At 34.5% G+C, this 17,570-nt stretch overlaps 1 protein-coding gene across 1 annotated transcript; it reads left to right on the top strand.

Annotated features, from left to right (window-relative positions):
- Window positions 1-374: 374 nt before the first annotated feature.
- On the top strand, window positions 375-8,254 carry LOC109337068 (beta-amylase 7). Its single transcript, XM_019573943.1, has 11 exons — window positions 375-758; window positions 1,354-1,942; window positions 2,253-2,513; window positions 2,970-3,047; window positions 3,695-3,898; window positions 3,992-4,186; window positions 5,416-5,580; window positions 6,044-6,304; window positions 6,967-7,185; window positions 7,666-7,885; window positions 7,990-8,254. Exons 2-11 carry the CDS (start codon window positions 1,493-1,495, stop codon window positions 8,016-8,018), a joined length of 2,082 nt encoding a protein of 693 aa, XP_019429488.1. The 5' UTR covers window positions 375-758; window positions 1,354-1,492; the 3' UTR covers window positions 8,019-8,254.
- The last annotated feature ends 9,316 nt before the right edge of the window (window positions 8,255-17,570 follow it).

Here is a 17,570-nt window from a genome sequence, read left to right as displayed (position 1 = left end):
TACCCCACTTTTAAACCTTAGTTCTTCACTCATTTGCTAAAAAGTTTATTATTAAACCTTCTAACAATTTTACTTACCTCTCAAACTAATTAATCATTTTCCTAAACTTAAATAATTTTGTTAATTTTTAATCAATTTTACATAAAAAGTGAGTTATTAAGTTAGAAAAAGCACAAAGTTATCTCAGTTGTAAGTCATAAATAAGTATGACCAAACAAAATCTTCATCAACTTATTATTATATGGAGCTTATAAACATAAAAAAACCAAAACACACAATTAGAAATGTATTGTAAGTATAATTTTATTTAGAGTTAATAGTTTTAAAACAATTAAACATAACTCGTGATCATTAAGAATAAGACAAATTATTTAGTTTGAACATTTAATATTGCAATTCTTTTTTTTTTTTCTTTTTAATTTTTATTGTTGTCTGTCACTTAAAGACACACGCTCTGTTCGTGTCGAATTACCAAACACGCTCGACTTCGCACACACGACACGAGCGAGAAACCATCGCGTGTTTCACTCGCTCGCATGCTTATCTTTTGCCGGCCGGACCTCCTCCGTTAACGCGCCGTAGACTCGCCGGTGATAAGGTTACTTCTTCCGATCTCGTTATTCTTAGATTCCTCCCCTCGCCGTCAATCAGCCGGTCCTCCACGCTTGTCTTCTGTGGCAGAACTGCGTAGTATTTGTCGCCTGGAAGCCAGATCGGCTGGAGATCTTGTTAAACGAGCCATGATTTCGACATGGAAGGTAAGCTTGTGCTTGAAATTCATCAATTAACGTGATTTGTTTTTTCAGATTTTTGAATTTTCTGTAGTTGTAGTGTTGTATGACAATTTTGGACTCTTGAGGAACGTAATTTGTTGAATTGTGTGTAGCTATGAGCTTTTGGACCCTATCTGAACTTTTGTTGTTGATAATATTAATATAATATTTTAGTGCCAATAGTTGCACTCAGTTTATAATTAGTTCCGTATAGTTTAGAAGCTTTGAATCAAGACTTTGTAATTTTAAATAGCTTCTGATGTTTGAATATTTTTTTAATTAAATTCTACTGATAATCTAATCTTAATTAAGTCTGTTAAACTTGTACAGTCAGGGACCTATCTTATTTTTTTTATCTTGCTTAGTATATGGACACAATTAAGGTTTTTTACTATACGAGTAGGACCTATTTAAAAGTTGAAACCAAATGATTAATTTACCTTTTATTTTGTATGAATTATTGAAAGGAGAAGGCTTAGAATGATTAGGTGGAAGAGAAAATATTCAGATGGTGTTGTTGTTTATGGGACTAATGGGTTTTAATAGTAAAGTGCCAATTATTGCTTTTGGTTTTGTGCAGCCCTTTGAATCCCTAATGACATGGCTTTTCTTGATGTGAAACGGGGGTCATTTGTAAACATTAATGGCATTGACGATCGACAAACCAGTAGGATAGTTTTTAATTGAATGGACCTATAAAAGGTTTCAGAGTCGGGATTATGGCAACTGATATGCAGAGGCTTGTTGGAACAAGTGAGGATGATGAAGAGGAAATGAATGTAAAAGAAGTGGATGATGATGATTATGAAGAAGAAGAAAATAGAGGTGAGCATGGAATTGCATCGGGGATGGTAGAGATGGATGGTAGGAATGGGATAGTAAGTGTTGACGGTGACAACAGGTTTCAACAAGACCAGCATTTTGAAGATCAAGTGGGCACCCCAGGTGGAGGCACTCGAAGATGTAGGCCACTAGAAGAGAAAGAGAGAACGAAGCTTAGAGAGAGGCGTCGGAGGGCAATCACTGCAAGGATCTTGGCTGGGCTTCGCAGACATGGCAACTACAATCTTAGAGTTAGAGCTGATATAAATGATGTTATTGCTGCTCTAGCAAGGGAAGCTGGCTGGGTTGTTCTTCCAGATGGCACTACTTTCCCTTCAAGCTCTCAGGTACTTTTCTGTCAAGGTTGAAGCTAGAATTTTCTGGATTTTGTGTGCATATGCAGGTATCATGAGGGGTTTTGCCATAAGTTATAGCCTGATCATTTTGTTTCCTTTCTTTTTTTGTGGGTGAAGAAAAAAATTTAATTTTGACTATAGGCATTTACTAATGGTATTTGTTAAATAGTTCTTGGCTTCCTCAAATGAAAAGTATTTGATATTTTAAATATTTCATTACTGTTATTTATCTGCAAATTCCAGTTCTGACAAATCTCCGAAAAACACCCAAATTGGAACCTTTTTCTTCTCAACCTTACAGGGTCAAAGGCCGGCTGTTGGTAATTCTACAGCTATAACTTCATCATCTTCTCATGTGCATTCACAACAAACTCCATCTACTTCCCTCGGGGGAGTTGCTTCTGGTTATAGGAGCTCAACAAAGTATAATACATGCCAAATGAAAGGTGTTTTTATACCTGCTCGATCTCTTTATAATCCATCCATCGCAGGGGATGGAGAAGAGCAAAGAGAGAATCGTCCTCTAATTGGTTGTTCAATGCATAATGTTGATGCAAAGCAGGTATTATGATGAAACCATTTGGTAATTATGTGGTCAGTTATATTGATTTCTTTTTGAAGTAGGTTTCGTCTAGTTGCTGTCATAGGCTGATAGCATGAACTGGTTACATGTTAAATCATTGCTGAGTGTCAAATTTGTCATTTCTGCATATTTAGAAGCAGTGAATGCTTAATAAGAGTGGTATTTAATTTAATGAATTTCATCACTGAGTATTGTAAGCATAATATTTTACTTGCTTGTGAATTTTATTTATGAGTTGTGACCCTTCTTGGCCTCTTTTATAATTTTGTAGACTTATTCCATTTGTTTTGAAAGCTTAAAATGATACCGCAAGATGAATGACTATCCTGAAGCTGAAGGAAATGTTCTTCCTTTTATTTTGTGTATAATTTCAATATGACACCGTTAGCAGGCAAGTCTCTTCCCATTCTACTATGCCTTCTTCTCCTTTTGCAGATTGTTAACGTACCGCCCAGATTAACAGAGCATGATTTGGCGGGTACTCCTTATATTCCAGTTTACACCATGCTACCAGTAAGCAGTTATTTTATTTAGGCAAAATGAGTTTTTTTGTCTCTTATTTTAATTGTTTTTTCAATTTGGTCCCCTAACTTATTTGTGTCAAATTGGTTCCTCAAGTGGTAAATGTTAACGGTGTTAGACTAACCGTTAAATTCCCTGTAACAGTCAAAATTTCTGTTACAACCTAATAAAATAGTGTTGTTTCTGTATTGAATTGCTGGAATAAATAGTGCAAGTGATGAAAAGAAACTGGTAGCCTTAAAAAAATGATGGCAGTGTACAGAGAATTACTGAAGAGGGAGAATGGAGAGAATAGTGAAAAATATTATTTTATTAGGTTATAATGGAAGTTTCGACAGTGTTAGTAGGAACTTAATGGTTGGTTTAACATTAACATTTGCCAATTAGGGGACCAATTTATTACAAATAAAAGTTAAGGGACCAATTTGAACAAAACAATTAAGATGCGACCTAATTTTATTTTTCTTTACCCTTCTGCTTTGATGTTTTACTTAATTTCTGCTTTTGTCTTCTGAATATGCTTGTAGTGACTAGTGAGTTGTTCTAATTAATATATTGGTATTCTAAATATAGTGATCCTTAGCAGTAAATTTCAATTTTATATTCCTTATGCATATTCTCTCTAAATTGTCAATCAGTTGGGGGTTATCAACTTGAAGTGCGAGCTTGTAGATCCAGATGGCCTACTAAAGCAGCTGCATGTGTTAAAATCAATAGATGTTGATGGTATTATGGTAGACTGTTGGTGGGGAATAGTGGAGGCACATGCTCCACAAGAGTATTATTGGAATGGTTACAAGAGACTCTTTCAAATTGTGCATGAGCTTAAATTTAAGCTGCAGGTTAGTTTCATCAGCTACTTTAATCATTGTGGGTTGCTCTCTTTCTATTCAATGTGGTTTTGGTAGTGACTTGTCCTGTTAACACTTGGTCAGGTTGTGATGTCTTTTCATGAATGTGGAGGCAATTTTGGTGATGATGTTTGTATTCCACTACCCCATTGGGTTGCTGAAATTGGCAGGACCAATCCTGACATTTTTTTCACTGATAGATCGGGAAGGCATAACCCTGAATGTCTCTCTTGGGGGATAGATAAGGAGCGGGTGTTAAGAGGCCGGACTGCTTTGGAGGTAATAATGACATGATTATTATTATTTAATGAAATTAGTTAGACTTGGGTTTTAATGCATGTTTCTTGACAAACCCATATCTCGGTGGTCATGTTTCAACTGCTTAAGGTGTACATTGTTAGTTCCAAACAATCTTTCTTTGAAACAAATCTGTCTGAGTAGTAGTTTCTCCTGGACCTAGGGGTGGTTCAAGAGCCATAGTGGCCTAAAACTGAAATTTAGTGCATGCTCGGTAATGCTTAAATTTTGAGAAATAATCGCACTTTCGAGAAATCACGAGCCGTAGTGGCCAAATATTTTTGAGTATTAGTTTTTTGTAATGCTCTCTCATGGAGCTTTTGAACACAATTAACTAATTGAAAAACACACTTAATGAAGGTTCCATTGGGGCTGATATAGCACTTTTTTACTGTAAGTACTGTACAACTGTATCTAGACTTTTCTGCAATTCTTTTGGCAATAGTAGCCATTCTCGTTGAACTGTACTACCATCTTTTTGTAGTTAATACAAATAGTGGTGCACATGGGTATGCCAGACTCAACCGAATCAACCCAGCCCACATTTACTATTCTCTAATGACATTGATTTGGGTTTGTTTGGAATATTTGCATTGATTCCCTTGTCCTACTTTCTTTTTCTCTAAATTTTGTGCAATTATACACGATAGACCCAATGACCCACTAGAACCAACTAAATCAATAACTTGTTGATTTGGTTTGGGTCCATAGAACAAAATGGTATTTACCCTACCCATGTGCTCCATTAAATACCATAGTGCTCGAATAAAATGTTTTTGCTCCAGTAGTTCTATAAAAAATGATAAGAAAGTGAGAAATAAAGTGAATAAGTGTGGGAGAAAGTGAATTAATACTGAGTTTGCAGGGGCCTTACACTGAAGAATAAATACCATAATTGTATATAACATACTTATACAATAATATTATCAAATTTAATAAAAGGGTGAGTTTGTCGCTTAGTGACCATGAGTTCATGGGTTCAAATCTTGCAAGCAGTCTCTTCGCTTTCGGGGGTTAGCCTACTTATATCCACCCTCCCTAGACTTCACCAAGTGAGAGCCTCGTGCACTAGACCACCTTCTTTTTAATCAAAATTAATCCTCAAGATTTCTGGGTCTCACGGAAAGTGCTAATGCTTGAGCTGCCCATGAATTTTCATTTTAAGTTTTCAGATAAACGAAGGCCCACAATTTGTATGCTCAACTTTGTAGGTTTATTTTGATTTCATGAGAAGTTTCCGGGTAGAGTTTGATGAGTATTTTGAGGAGGGTTTCATCTCCATGATTGAAGTTGGACTGGGTCCTTGTGGAGAGCTAAGATACCCATCTTGTCCTGTAAAGCATGGCTGGAGATACCCTGGTGTTGGTGAATTCCAGGTAATGATTTTCTTGTTATTGATTATTACTATAGCTTTTACTTATCCAACTTCGAATTTATTTGGATTCCTTTGTTCATCACAAATATTTTCCTTGCTTAAACATCTTTGTCATTATAAATTATTTCAACTAAGAAAATCCATATTAATATGTGGAAAAACTATTCCTTATGCATAGACATTTAACAGTTCAAAAGCAAATGGTTTAGGCCATTTGCCATCCTTAATTATTCTATTATTGCCACACGTTTTTCAACAATTTATCCATAAGCTGGGGTCTTAATCAACTTCTATTGATATATAGGGAGAACTTTTAGTTTCTTGCTGCTAGTGATTGAATAATATCAGTAAGTTAAACTGAGAAAATCTGAATGCTAATTGTTCGGTGTCAGTGTTTCCCCCCACCCATATGCCTTAGATATATTGTTCACCACTTTTCTCATCATATCTCACCTTGTGGTCAGTGCTATGATCAGTATTTATCAAAGAGTCTTAGGAAAGCAGCGGAAGCAAGGGGGCACTCTTTTTGGGCTAGAGGACCAGATAATGTGGGTACCTATAATTCTCAGCCACACGAAACAGGTTTCTTTTGTGATGGGGGTGATTATGATGGCTTCTATGGCAGGTTTTTTCTTAGCTGGTACTCTCAAGTTTTAGTTGATCATGGAAACCGTGTACTTTCTTTGGCAAAATTAGCTTTCCAGGGATCTTGCGTTACTGCAAAGGTAAGTTAATGAAAGCGAAACTTGTAATTTGAAGGAAAATTTATAGTAAAAGTGTCAAATGAAGGTTCTTTTGGTTCTTTTCTTTTTTGCATCAGAAATAGAGTTTTCTTACTACATAGGGAATTGCATAGTTGATGCAGTCCTTGTTATATTCATGGAGTCTTGTAATTAATTTTTTATGCTTCTTAGCATCAATTATTGCACAGAAAAATATATATTTATAAAACAAATACTGAGATTACATTTTTCCATTTTTATTTTTCTGTTGAAAATATGAATTTCTCGACAAAGTCTTCACAAACTGAAACACTTCTTAACTTATCTAATGTGTGATTTGTTCTTAAAATTTACTTACTGTTGAATCTTAATATGAAGGTTTGACTTGACTTCTTCAAAATGATTTGTTTACCACTTACCAAGAAAATATACCTAGTAGACATTCCTAAGTAATACATTTTCATCCGCAACCTGGATAAAACATAAGCATTTTCAGCTCCAAGCGCCCAAAAGTGAGAAGAAAAAAATATTTAGTATGAAATTAAAGGAATGAATGGTTGCCTTATTTGACTGTAGAAGTTATCCATTTGCAGGTTTGTTTTTGTGTGTGTGCATGTGCTGTGTCCTTATGCAGTCTGTCTTGATATATTTTAATTCCTGCACAGCTATCAGGTATCTACTGGTGGTACAAAACTGCCAGTCATGCTGCCGAACTAACTGCTGGGTATTATAACCCATGCAATCGTGATGGTTATGCTGCTATTATGGCAATGTTGAAGAGAAATGAAGTTAGCTTAACCATTGCTTGTACTGACTTGCACACATTGAACCAGCATGAGGTCTTTCCAGAGACATACGCAGATCCAGAGGGACTAGTTTGGCAAGTATGTATCTAATCGTTGACTAAGTTTTAGTATCCGATTATCTGGTTGGTTTCCTATATAAGCAAATTCTTTGGAAGATGACCGGTACCATAAATTTTCTACAGGAAAAATATAGTCCGGCCCCATACAGTGGCGATATTCTTTCTAAGATTAAGTTGAAAATTAGAAAGAAAATATAGAAAATACCTGCAGACTTAGAGGGCTTGCCCCTGCTGCTCACATGGCCCTAAAATCTTTTTCTCCCCACCCCTCATTATGTCTCCTTGTATTCTCACTCTAACTGACCTGCCATGTTGGCCGGTTTATTACAAATTCCGCCTGCCATCCTCTCACCTTTCCATGTGGTCTGGCATAGGGGTTCTATCATGAAAACTTGTGATCTTTGTTTTTATATTATAAGACAAATTTGAGGTACGCAAAATATTGTTTTAGAATTAAAGCTGTACACTCTAAAGTGTACATCTTGGTTTTGCATTGCAGGTGTTGAATGCTGGGTGGGATGTTGGCCTACCGGTTGCTGGTGAGAATGCACTTCCTTGCTTAGATAGAGTTAGCTATAGCAAGGTTTTGGATAATGCCAAGCCCATGAGGGATCCAGATGAAAGGCACTTTTCATCCTTTACTTACCTGAGGCTGAGCCCACTTCTTATGGAACAACAAAACTTTGTAGAGTTTGAACGATTTGTCAAGAGGATGCATGGTAAGTGTGGACTGTAAGTAGCTAGAAAAGTTGTCACTCTTGGCATTTTTATGGCACTTCGAATATAGCGAAGCTTTTAGGTTGTTGGTCTCTTGTTACTGCAGGGGGAACTGTTCATGATCTCCAACTGTAGCATGCGAGGAAAAGAATCTGCATGAATTTCTATCATTTACAGTTCCCGCGATAGTGATCGGGGTTACAGATTAGGAGAATATGATTGTCATTGGATGCAACAGATACTAGTCACTAATCAGCTAGTTGATTAAGCCTTTTTTTCAATCAAAAGTAACAACTCATCAAAAGTAAAAAATGATGCAACTCATTGTGCTTCTGTGTTAACCACTAGTGTAGGTACATGCCACTTTACATGAGTATGATTTGCCATGTTGCCACTTGTTGTAAGTGCACTTGCATTTGACTCATGCATTCATTGGGAAACATGGATAGTTGTGAGATGGGAAATTGATTTTGTAACTTTTTCACCGAGCAAGGTAGTTCCTAATTTAACGGCAAGATGCCATATCCAGAATGCTGCTTCTGTTATAGGCTAGAACATTACTCATTTGACCATCTATTGAAATTAGAAATATAGGATCAATAAAAATAACAAAAGCCCTATTTTGGTTTGTAGAATTAATAACCACATAAAGTTATGTCATGTAGTAAAATGGGAGTACATCTCTCCCATAATTTGTGTCATTCCATGTGCTATAAGCTATGACTGGTCAGAAAAATATTTAATAATTAAATCTTTAACTTAAATATATTTTTTCCAATCAATCACAAGCTTATGAAACATGGAGTGATACTCATTCTGAGACAGTAGATGTGTACCAATAAATCATTGTTAATGATTCAAGAAAAGGCTCGCTTTATCTTAATTTTTTAGTCTAATTGGTACTTTAGTTTATAAAGTTTGGATGAGCTTCAAAAAGTGATTTTATAACAACAAAACTTACTTTTTGTAATCATATTCAGTTAATCATAGCCTCTTAGAAAAGGTTGAATTTCTTTAGGTGATAGGAAATGAATATATCATGAACAAAGAATATAAAATTGTGCCTTAGAAGATTTGGACATTTGTAGAAGTTATCATTAGAATCATAATAACAAATAGGTGTAATATATTTGAATCATAACATGAACAATAAAAATTAGTACTCTTATTAAGACTAGGACTCATGGAAGAAATAGGTTTATGAATCGAAAAAAATATGCAACATTTATACATCAAAAGTATTCGTTTGTTGGTCAAAATTGAAGGTTGTCCAATGTCTAGAGTAAGAGGTCAAGAAGTTATAGGAAAAATGATTAGAAAATATTTGTGAAGAAGAGCATTCTACTTGATCTTGACTAGGTCTTGATGAAGACACTAATATCAACAAAAAAAGAAAAGGTTAAAAACCTTGGAGTATGGAAAACACACAAGAAAAAAGATAAGATTTAAATTGCTTTCTAGTATAAGTTTAACCTTTATAAAGTCATTCTCTTACTTGCTGATCACACAATGCTCTTAAAATATTTTTACAAAGTTTTAATGATGAAAAATAGTTACAAAGTTCTAAAAATGAGTTTGTAGAAAACCTAGTAATAAGTTACTTGAATCAAAGTAACATGTTAATTGAAATAGAGTAATAGTTACCTGTCAGGAACATGAGCCACTAACCAATTACTGTAAATGGGTAATCGAATACTTGTTGGTTAGTAAAGTCTAGTAACTGATTACCGCGACACAATAACTGATTATAGTGTGCTATTAGTGCAATTTCGAATTTGAAACTCAACCAACATCTTCACAAATGAACCAGTGCCTTCCTATACGTTTTGTACCTCATAGAATGCATCTTGGAACCTTTCTAAACTCTATAAATATCATACTAATCCTATGAAATGAAACACACTTGAACAACACTTTTATTTACACATTTAGCCATTTAATTTTTATAGTTTTTGCATAAAACTTTTTCTGCACTTTTAATGTTAGAAAAACAAAGAACATATTGTGTTATTAAGTTTGTGTATTCGTTTAAAGGATCCAAACAACAACCTAATTGGGTTTATTGATCCTTAACTTACTTAAGTCTTCTTATACATCTTAAAGCAAAGATCGCCATAGTGGGTATGTTTGTAAAACAGGAAAGCCATGCGCTTTCTTGGGGATTTGAGTGTTTAAAATAGAGTCTTGGTGTGAGACTTGTAATTGATACTCAGATTGAATATTGGAAATCCCTTGAATCAAGTAAAGGGGACTCTGGACATAAGCTTCAATTGGTGAAGGTGAACCAGGATATATATTAGTGTAATTCTCTCTACCTCATACTCTTTAAATTCTACAACTTTTGTTCTTTATATTTCTACTTATGTTGTAATTCAAAATCTAAGTGTTAAAAAAGAAAATATTGGTTGCAAATATAATTCACCCACCTCTTAGGTTTTTATCTTGTAGTTACAATTGGAACCATCAAATGTTGGGTAAATTGTTTCCTAATCCTATTCAAAATAGACATAGATGGACTTTTCAAGTTTTTTGAAGAGTGCTATGACTTCTAGATAATAAGAATGAAAATATTCATATAATCTTAGGACTTATACATATGGAATGCCATAGAGGAAGGACCATTTATCTCTAGCACAGTTGTTGATAGGGCTAAATAGCCTAAGGGAGTGAGGAAGGATGATGACAAAAAAAAAAGTCCAATACGACCTTAAAGCGAAAAACATCCTTACTTATGAACTAGGAATAGATTAGTTCTTTAGAGTGTCTAATTGTAACTTCACAAAAGAAATGTTGGGCACTTCAGAAACAACTCATGATGGCACGAAAGAAGTTTAGAGATCTAGGCTAAATTCTCTTTCACAAGAGTATGAAATGTTTAGTATGAAACAAGGAGAGAAATACTAGACTTCAAATGAGATTCACACACCTCACAAACCACTTAATTACCCATGGAAAAGTACTATCAAATAGTGACTTGAACCTGAAAGTTATTACATCACTAACAAGAGCGTGGAAACCAAAATTGACAGCAATCCTAAACACGAAAAGTCTGTCCAAAATGTCTTTAGGTGCACTGTTTGTTAAATTGTAGGAACACAAATTGAAATTAAGCGAACTAGAGCAGTACACAGAATTGGAGAAGAAGCGCAAAACTTTTTCCTTAAAAATAAAAGTAGATTGTTGTGAAACTCCACAAGATGAAGACTTAGAAGACGACAACATCAAGAAAATGAGACTTCTTTAAAAACGAAACACAATAAGTTTCTCACGAAAGTCAAAGCTACAAAGTCCAATCGAGTTAAAATATTTGTAAAGTGCAACAAATCGTCAACATACGTGTTTTGAATGTGCAAAGTGTAAGGGTAAGATGACAAACTATTGTAAGTATAAGATGAAAAACATAGGGGGGATGATGAATTAGTTTTCTGCACAATTGAAGAATTTTCACAACTTTAAGAAATAAGAGTTTAGTGCAGCGAAAATATGTTGTAGAAAATCAAAGTACAAAAATTATAAAAGCAAAGAATAGAGAAGAGATAGAGAAACATCAGTTCTTATACTGATTCACCTTCTTGTTCACTTGAAGACTACCTACAGTCTCTTACCACACAAGATATTTAACTAATTTGATGATTTGTAATTAGAAATCCCACCCTGAGATTCTGAGTACAATACCCACTCATCAGAATCTCATTACTAAGAAGAACATCTCTTATGAGTTTCACTCTTCCCTTTTCCACCTCACCCTATGGTGAATAGTTTACAACAACTTTACCAAGAATGAAGTATATGAATCGGGTAATGATTTCTTAGATGATATAAGAATTCTAAACTTGCAATTCTTATGACCCTTCACTATGAAAAATACACAATGCACAAGTGTTTTTAGTATATGAAAACTTAGAAAAACACTTGACTACAACTTCAGAAAATTCTGAAAGCTTAATCTCAAAGTTGCATGAACAAAGTGTATGAAAGATGATATGAAAGTTGTGTAAATGATTGTGTGAAAGTATATTTCGAATTGGGTGTCCAAGTGCCTTTAAATAGGCTTCCAACCACCCATCATACCCCTAAGTGCAGGTAGAAGTCGAATGGATTAAAACCCATTCGTTTTGGACGAAAGCTGTTCAGTTTGGATTTGAAAATCTGGTGTAACAACGCCCAGTAACCCATTACTCTAATGGGTAAAAAATTACCCAAACATTTCGTCCAAATGAGTAACCGGTTACTCCCATTGAGTAATCGGTAACTATGTGTTAAAATTGCTGGTTAACCTGTTATTTAGTTTGGGTAACCTGTTACTCAGTCCCAATAACTTGTTACTCAGTTCCAGTAACTTGTTTCCCAGTTCAAGTAATTTGTTACTCAGGTCCAATATCCTGTTACTTAGGTCAAGTAACCTGTTACTTAGTTTTTTGAAAATTTAGTTCATTGATTATAAATTTCAATATGATTCAAAAAAGCTTTTCACTTAAGCATTAGGATTAAACATAATTAATTGACTTTTGGAGAGAATTACTTATCTTAGAAAGCTATATAAATCTTGATCTTTGTAAGCTTGTCTTCTAAGTCTTCAAGGTCTTCTTCCTTTTTCTTATTTTTAGTGATTTTGTTGTCTTCATCAAAACCATGCCAAGGTTAGGAGCAAGATATTTTTCCCAATCTCCTCCTTTTTGATGATCACAAACCAAAATTTTCTTGATAGTTTTGAACTTTTCTGATTCAGAATACATGACTTGATATAGCCTTATAATCTTGTGTATGCTCCTTGTATTCTCCCCCTATCTTGTATGCTCCCCCTTTATTTTTGAATAAGTGCCTAAAAATGTAATCCAGAAAAATACAAAACTCCTACTTTTCCCCCCTTTTGACTTCATCAAAAAGAAGGAAAAGCTAGGTTTCATAGGCACAACAATATATATAGAAAGGGTACAAGATATACATATGACTTTTAATAAGCCAAGGTTAGATCAGATTATATGAACCATAAAATATATATGCTATAAGAAGATAGATTCAATATGAGTAACATAACATCATGGCATTAAGCATAAAGAGGTTCATACAGAGTTTGACCAAGTACAAATATTGCACCCCAAAAGAAGATATAGACTTAAAACATTAAAAGACTCCAACTCATCACTATTATCATATAGACATAAATATCCTTGTAGAAAATATGGATTAAATATCCATGTAGAAATTATAGACTTAAATCAACATATCCTAGACAACAACCCTAAGACTCCGACTCATCACTATCATCGTCAATATCTATGTAGTCCAATTGATTAGATAATCTTTTAAGTTCAACCAGGACTCATTGGTTCTAAACATCAAGGGCATCTGTCCTTGTAGAGATGAATCCTCGAAGTGAGACCAACTCATCCATTGTCATCTAATTGGTAGGAATGACAAAAGATGAGGATGACTCGACATGGAATGGAGAGGGACAAGGTTCAAGTTGATTAGTAAAAGGAATATCCGTATAAGTAGCCGATTAATCATTGTGATGTGTGAAATATAGATCAATTGGGTCTCGAAAGAAGCCCATCTTGTGGATCACATCCACATCAATCTTGCTTTGTCTGGCATCTAGCTCGACCATAGATTCTCCAATAGTAGAAACACTAAAGTGCTTAAGTATGATAGTTATGATGATATCATAAGGTAAGGGACTATGTTTTCCTCTAAGTGACCACATATGTCGCATTATCATTATAGTCCAATTCATTGAAATATTACTCTTAATATCATACATTAGTTGTAGTTCTATATCATTAATTTACAAATGATTGGAAATGTTGGGAACTACATCGTAGCCAATAAGATAACACAACAAGCTAAGCGATCATCCAAAGTGAGATTTCCAACAGAGATGATATCTCTATTTTTCACAGATTCAACCTCTCCATTTTGCTTTCTATTTTCTATTTACCTTTGAGGAAATCTACACATAAAGTAGTAGAATTTATTCCTATCATACTCTTCCCATGCAAATGAATTCCAAAGCCGACTTCGACACATGTGAATGGTATTTTAAGACAAATTGAACTGAAGGTTCTCAAGTCCATGAAAATGTCTTGTCCTTTGACTAGGGAATAGAACTTGTTTTTTCTAACATACATATTGCAATAAAATACCCTAACAATTTCAGGGTAATAAACACTTTGTTCCTCATAGAATTCAAAGGTTTTGCTGCCTAAGGAGTAGGGAAATGAAAACCAACAAGTTCAAAAGAGTACAACTTACCATACTTACGAGCAATCACTGGTCTCCTAAGGAAATATCCTATGAACAATGTGTGTTGCACTTCGTTTGCAAGAAGTCGTGTCAAATCTAGTGGATTAGCTTAAGAAGAAGTTTGTTGGCTCATTTGAGAAGCATTGGAGTGTTGCTTCTTAGTTCTTGATGAAGAAGCCATGAAAATGAAGGTTTGAAATTTCCAAGTTTAGGGAAGTTCTGAATTTGGAGTTCTTTGATAGGATGATCTAAACTGGAAAGTAGTGGTTGATATGTGTTTAGAATAACAAAATGTTATAAGAATAGCCACACATTTTAAGCAAAACGAGTAAGAAATGAGATTTTTAGAGGTAGAGGGGGGTTTCCACGAGTTTGAGAGGTTGAAGAATATGAAGATTTTTGATTTCTCTTTGAAAATGACATATTTAAAGAACACAAAGTAATCGTTCACTCAATTTGAGTAATAAGTTACCCACTGAATAAAAAACATAGTTTTTCTAAAATTCAACTCAGGTAATCGGTCACTCTCTAAAGTCATCGATTACCGAATCTCTCCTCCTTATCTAGTAATCGGTTACTCACTTAGAGTAATTGGTTATTATCCTCAGATATTGAGCCATTCAGGCATCTGAATGCCTGGTGATCAGTTACTTTACCAAGTAATCTATTATTGAACCCAATACATGTAAATAATGAAGCATTTAAACACATAAGAGAACACAAAGGCATGCAATAATCGTCATGAAGCAAACATATATGAATATAAACATGTTGAGACAAGTTAGTTTAATCTAAAATGCCTACTTCTATTCTAATTTTGTAAAAAGGTTCTTTTGCTGAAGGCTTAGCGAATATGTCTGCTAGTTGGTCATGAGTATCAATAAACTCTAAGAATACATCTTTACTTTGGACATGGTCCCTCAAGAAGTGGTGTCTTATATGAATGCGCTTAGTTCTAGATTGCACTATTGGATTTTTTGTTAGGTTTATAGCTCTAGTGTTAACACATTTAAAAGGAATGTATCCTAAGTCCAAACCATAATTACACAATTGTTGCTTGAGCCACAAGACTTGGACACAACAACTACCCACTCCAATGTACTCTGCCCCAACAGTACTTAGAGCAACACATGCATGTTTCTTGCATGAACATGAGACTAAACATTTCCTAAGATATGACAAGTACCACTAGTACTTTTCCTCTCAGATTTTCAACTAGAAAAATATAAATCGGAGTAGATAACCAAGTTACACACACTTCCCTTTTCATAATTCTTTTGACAGTTATAAGATATGACTCTTTGGGTTTACATTGATATCGTGTACACAAGCAAACACTAAACATAATATCAGGTCTACAAGTAGTAAGGTAAGGAAGGGAACCAATCTTACCTCAATACTTGGTTATATCTATGCATTTACCAGCCTCATCAGTATCGACGTATGTTTTAGATCCCATAGGAGTATCAATCTCTTTGCATTTGCCCATTTTAAATATTTTAAGCAAGTCTTTGCAATATTTGGATCGACTGACAAAGATACCATCGTCCATCTGTTTGACCTGAAGTCCAAGAAAGTAATTCAACTTTTCCATCATGGACATCTCGAATTCACCTTACATCATCTTACCAAATTCGCTACTCAATTCATCGTTAGTTGAACAAAAAATAATATCATCCACATAAATTTGTACAAGCAAAGTATGAAAATTTATTATCTTTATAAAGAGTGTCCAACCTCACCTTTTATAAAACCATTTTCACATAAAAAGTTTGTTAAAAGGTCATACTAGGCTCTAGGCCCTTGCTTTGAGCCAAAGAGTGCTATCCTATGTTTATACATATAAGAAGGGTGTTTATAATCTTCAAATCCTAGAGGTAATTCCACATACACCTCTTCTTGAATATAACAATTAAGAAATGCACTCTATACGTCCATTTGGTATAATTGAAAATTTAAAGAACATTCATATGCCAGCAATATCCCAATAGCCTCAAGTCTAGCCACGAGAGAAATTGTTTCATCAAAATCAATTCCCTCCTCCTAGTTATAGCCTTGTGATACTAGTCTAGCTTTATTTCTATTGATAATGCAATTTTCATCATATTTGTTATCGAAAACCCATCGAGTGCCTATAACATGCTTATTCTTTGGTCTAGGAACAAGTTCCCATGCCTCATTTATCTCATATTGATTGAGCTCTTCTTGCATAGAAAGAATCTAATGCTCGTCATCAACAGAATCATCAATTTTGTGATACAAAAGCCACATTCGAACAAGCATCGTTTAAATTAAAGAGAGTAGAAACTTACCTGTTTATATATCACTAAAACAGTTGTCGATAGGATTGTCTCCATGAGTCCTCTATTCCTTGGGCAAGTCAGAATGTGCATGATCATCATGCTGAGGTAGATCATCATCTATCTTCATTTGCCCTAGCTTGTTTTTTCCTCAATAATTGAAGCTTCTCCATGAGAAGTGCTTGGTAAATAATCATGAAGAAAACAACTTTATCCTCCTTAGAGGAGTTAGTTTCATCAAACGATCCATGCATGGATTCCTCAATGGTTAAGGTTCTCTTATGGAAAATTCTATAAGCTTTACTTGTAAGAGAGTAACCAAGGAAAATTCCTCCAATAACTTTTGCATCAAATTTACAAAGATTGTCTTTACCATTATCTAAAACAAAGCATTTACAATCGTTGTAGAAGGTGGCTTTGTCACATAATTGACTTCTACTCAACAAGTTGTGCTTGAGGCCCTCAACATAGAGTACTCCTTCTATGGTTGTAGAAGGTGGCTTCCCGACAGGACTAATTACAAGTATATTTCCTCTACCCATCATATGCTTGGAACAATCGTTGTCTAAGTACCACATTTCATGTGCTACTTTCAAACTTTCCTGCAAAACAATCACGTTACATTAGGTACCCAATTTGATTTGCGTCCTAGTGGGTTAACACTTTTCTCTACCAATCTATATTGGTCAGATGGCACTCCATATCTTATAATATGACAAGTATTTGGTGTGTGACCAATATTATTACAATAAGAACAAGTAGGTAGATGTTTGTGTGTCCTAGATTTTAATTTAAAGAGGAAATTAGTATGGACGCTTTATTTTTGAAACTTTATAGTGCTCCCTATGAGGGTTTTTGCCAAGACATTTTTATTTTTTGCCACATGACTATTTGCATAGCCAAGACCTCTACCATCTTTTGAATGTCTTTGGACTTTTATAATTTTGTCTAAATAGCGAGTTCTTGATAAGTGCCAAAAATACCTAATTTTCGTACACTTTTCGTGGCACTTATCCTTGGATAAATTGAGAAAACCAACTTAATTCAACACTTTTTGGATAAAATTTCACAATCTTGTATATATGCTTTTTATATTTCTTTTGTACTGTATTTTGTAGGATTTAGGTAGAAAAGAGAAGAA

This window comes from Lupinus angustifolius, unplaced genomic scaffold (genome assembly GCF_001865875.1).
Source record: "Lupinus angustifolius cultivar Tanjil unplaced genomic scaffold, LupAngTanjil_v1.0 Scaffold_1_941, whole genome shotgun sequence".
NCBI classification, from domain to species: domain Eukaryota; kingdom Viridiplantae; phylum Streptophyta; class Magnoliopsida; order Fabales; family Fabaceae; genus Lupinus; species Lupinus angustifolius.
This window is presented reverse-complemented; position numbering and strand designations above follow the sequence as displayed.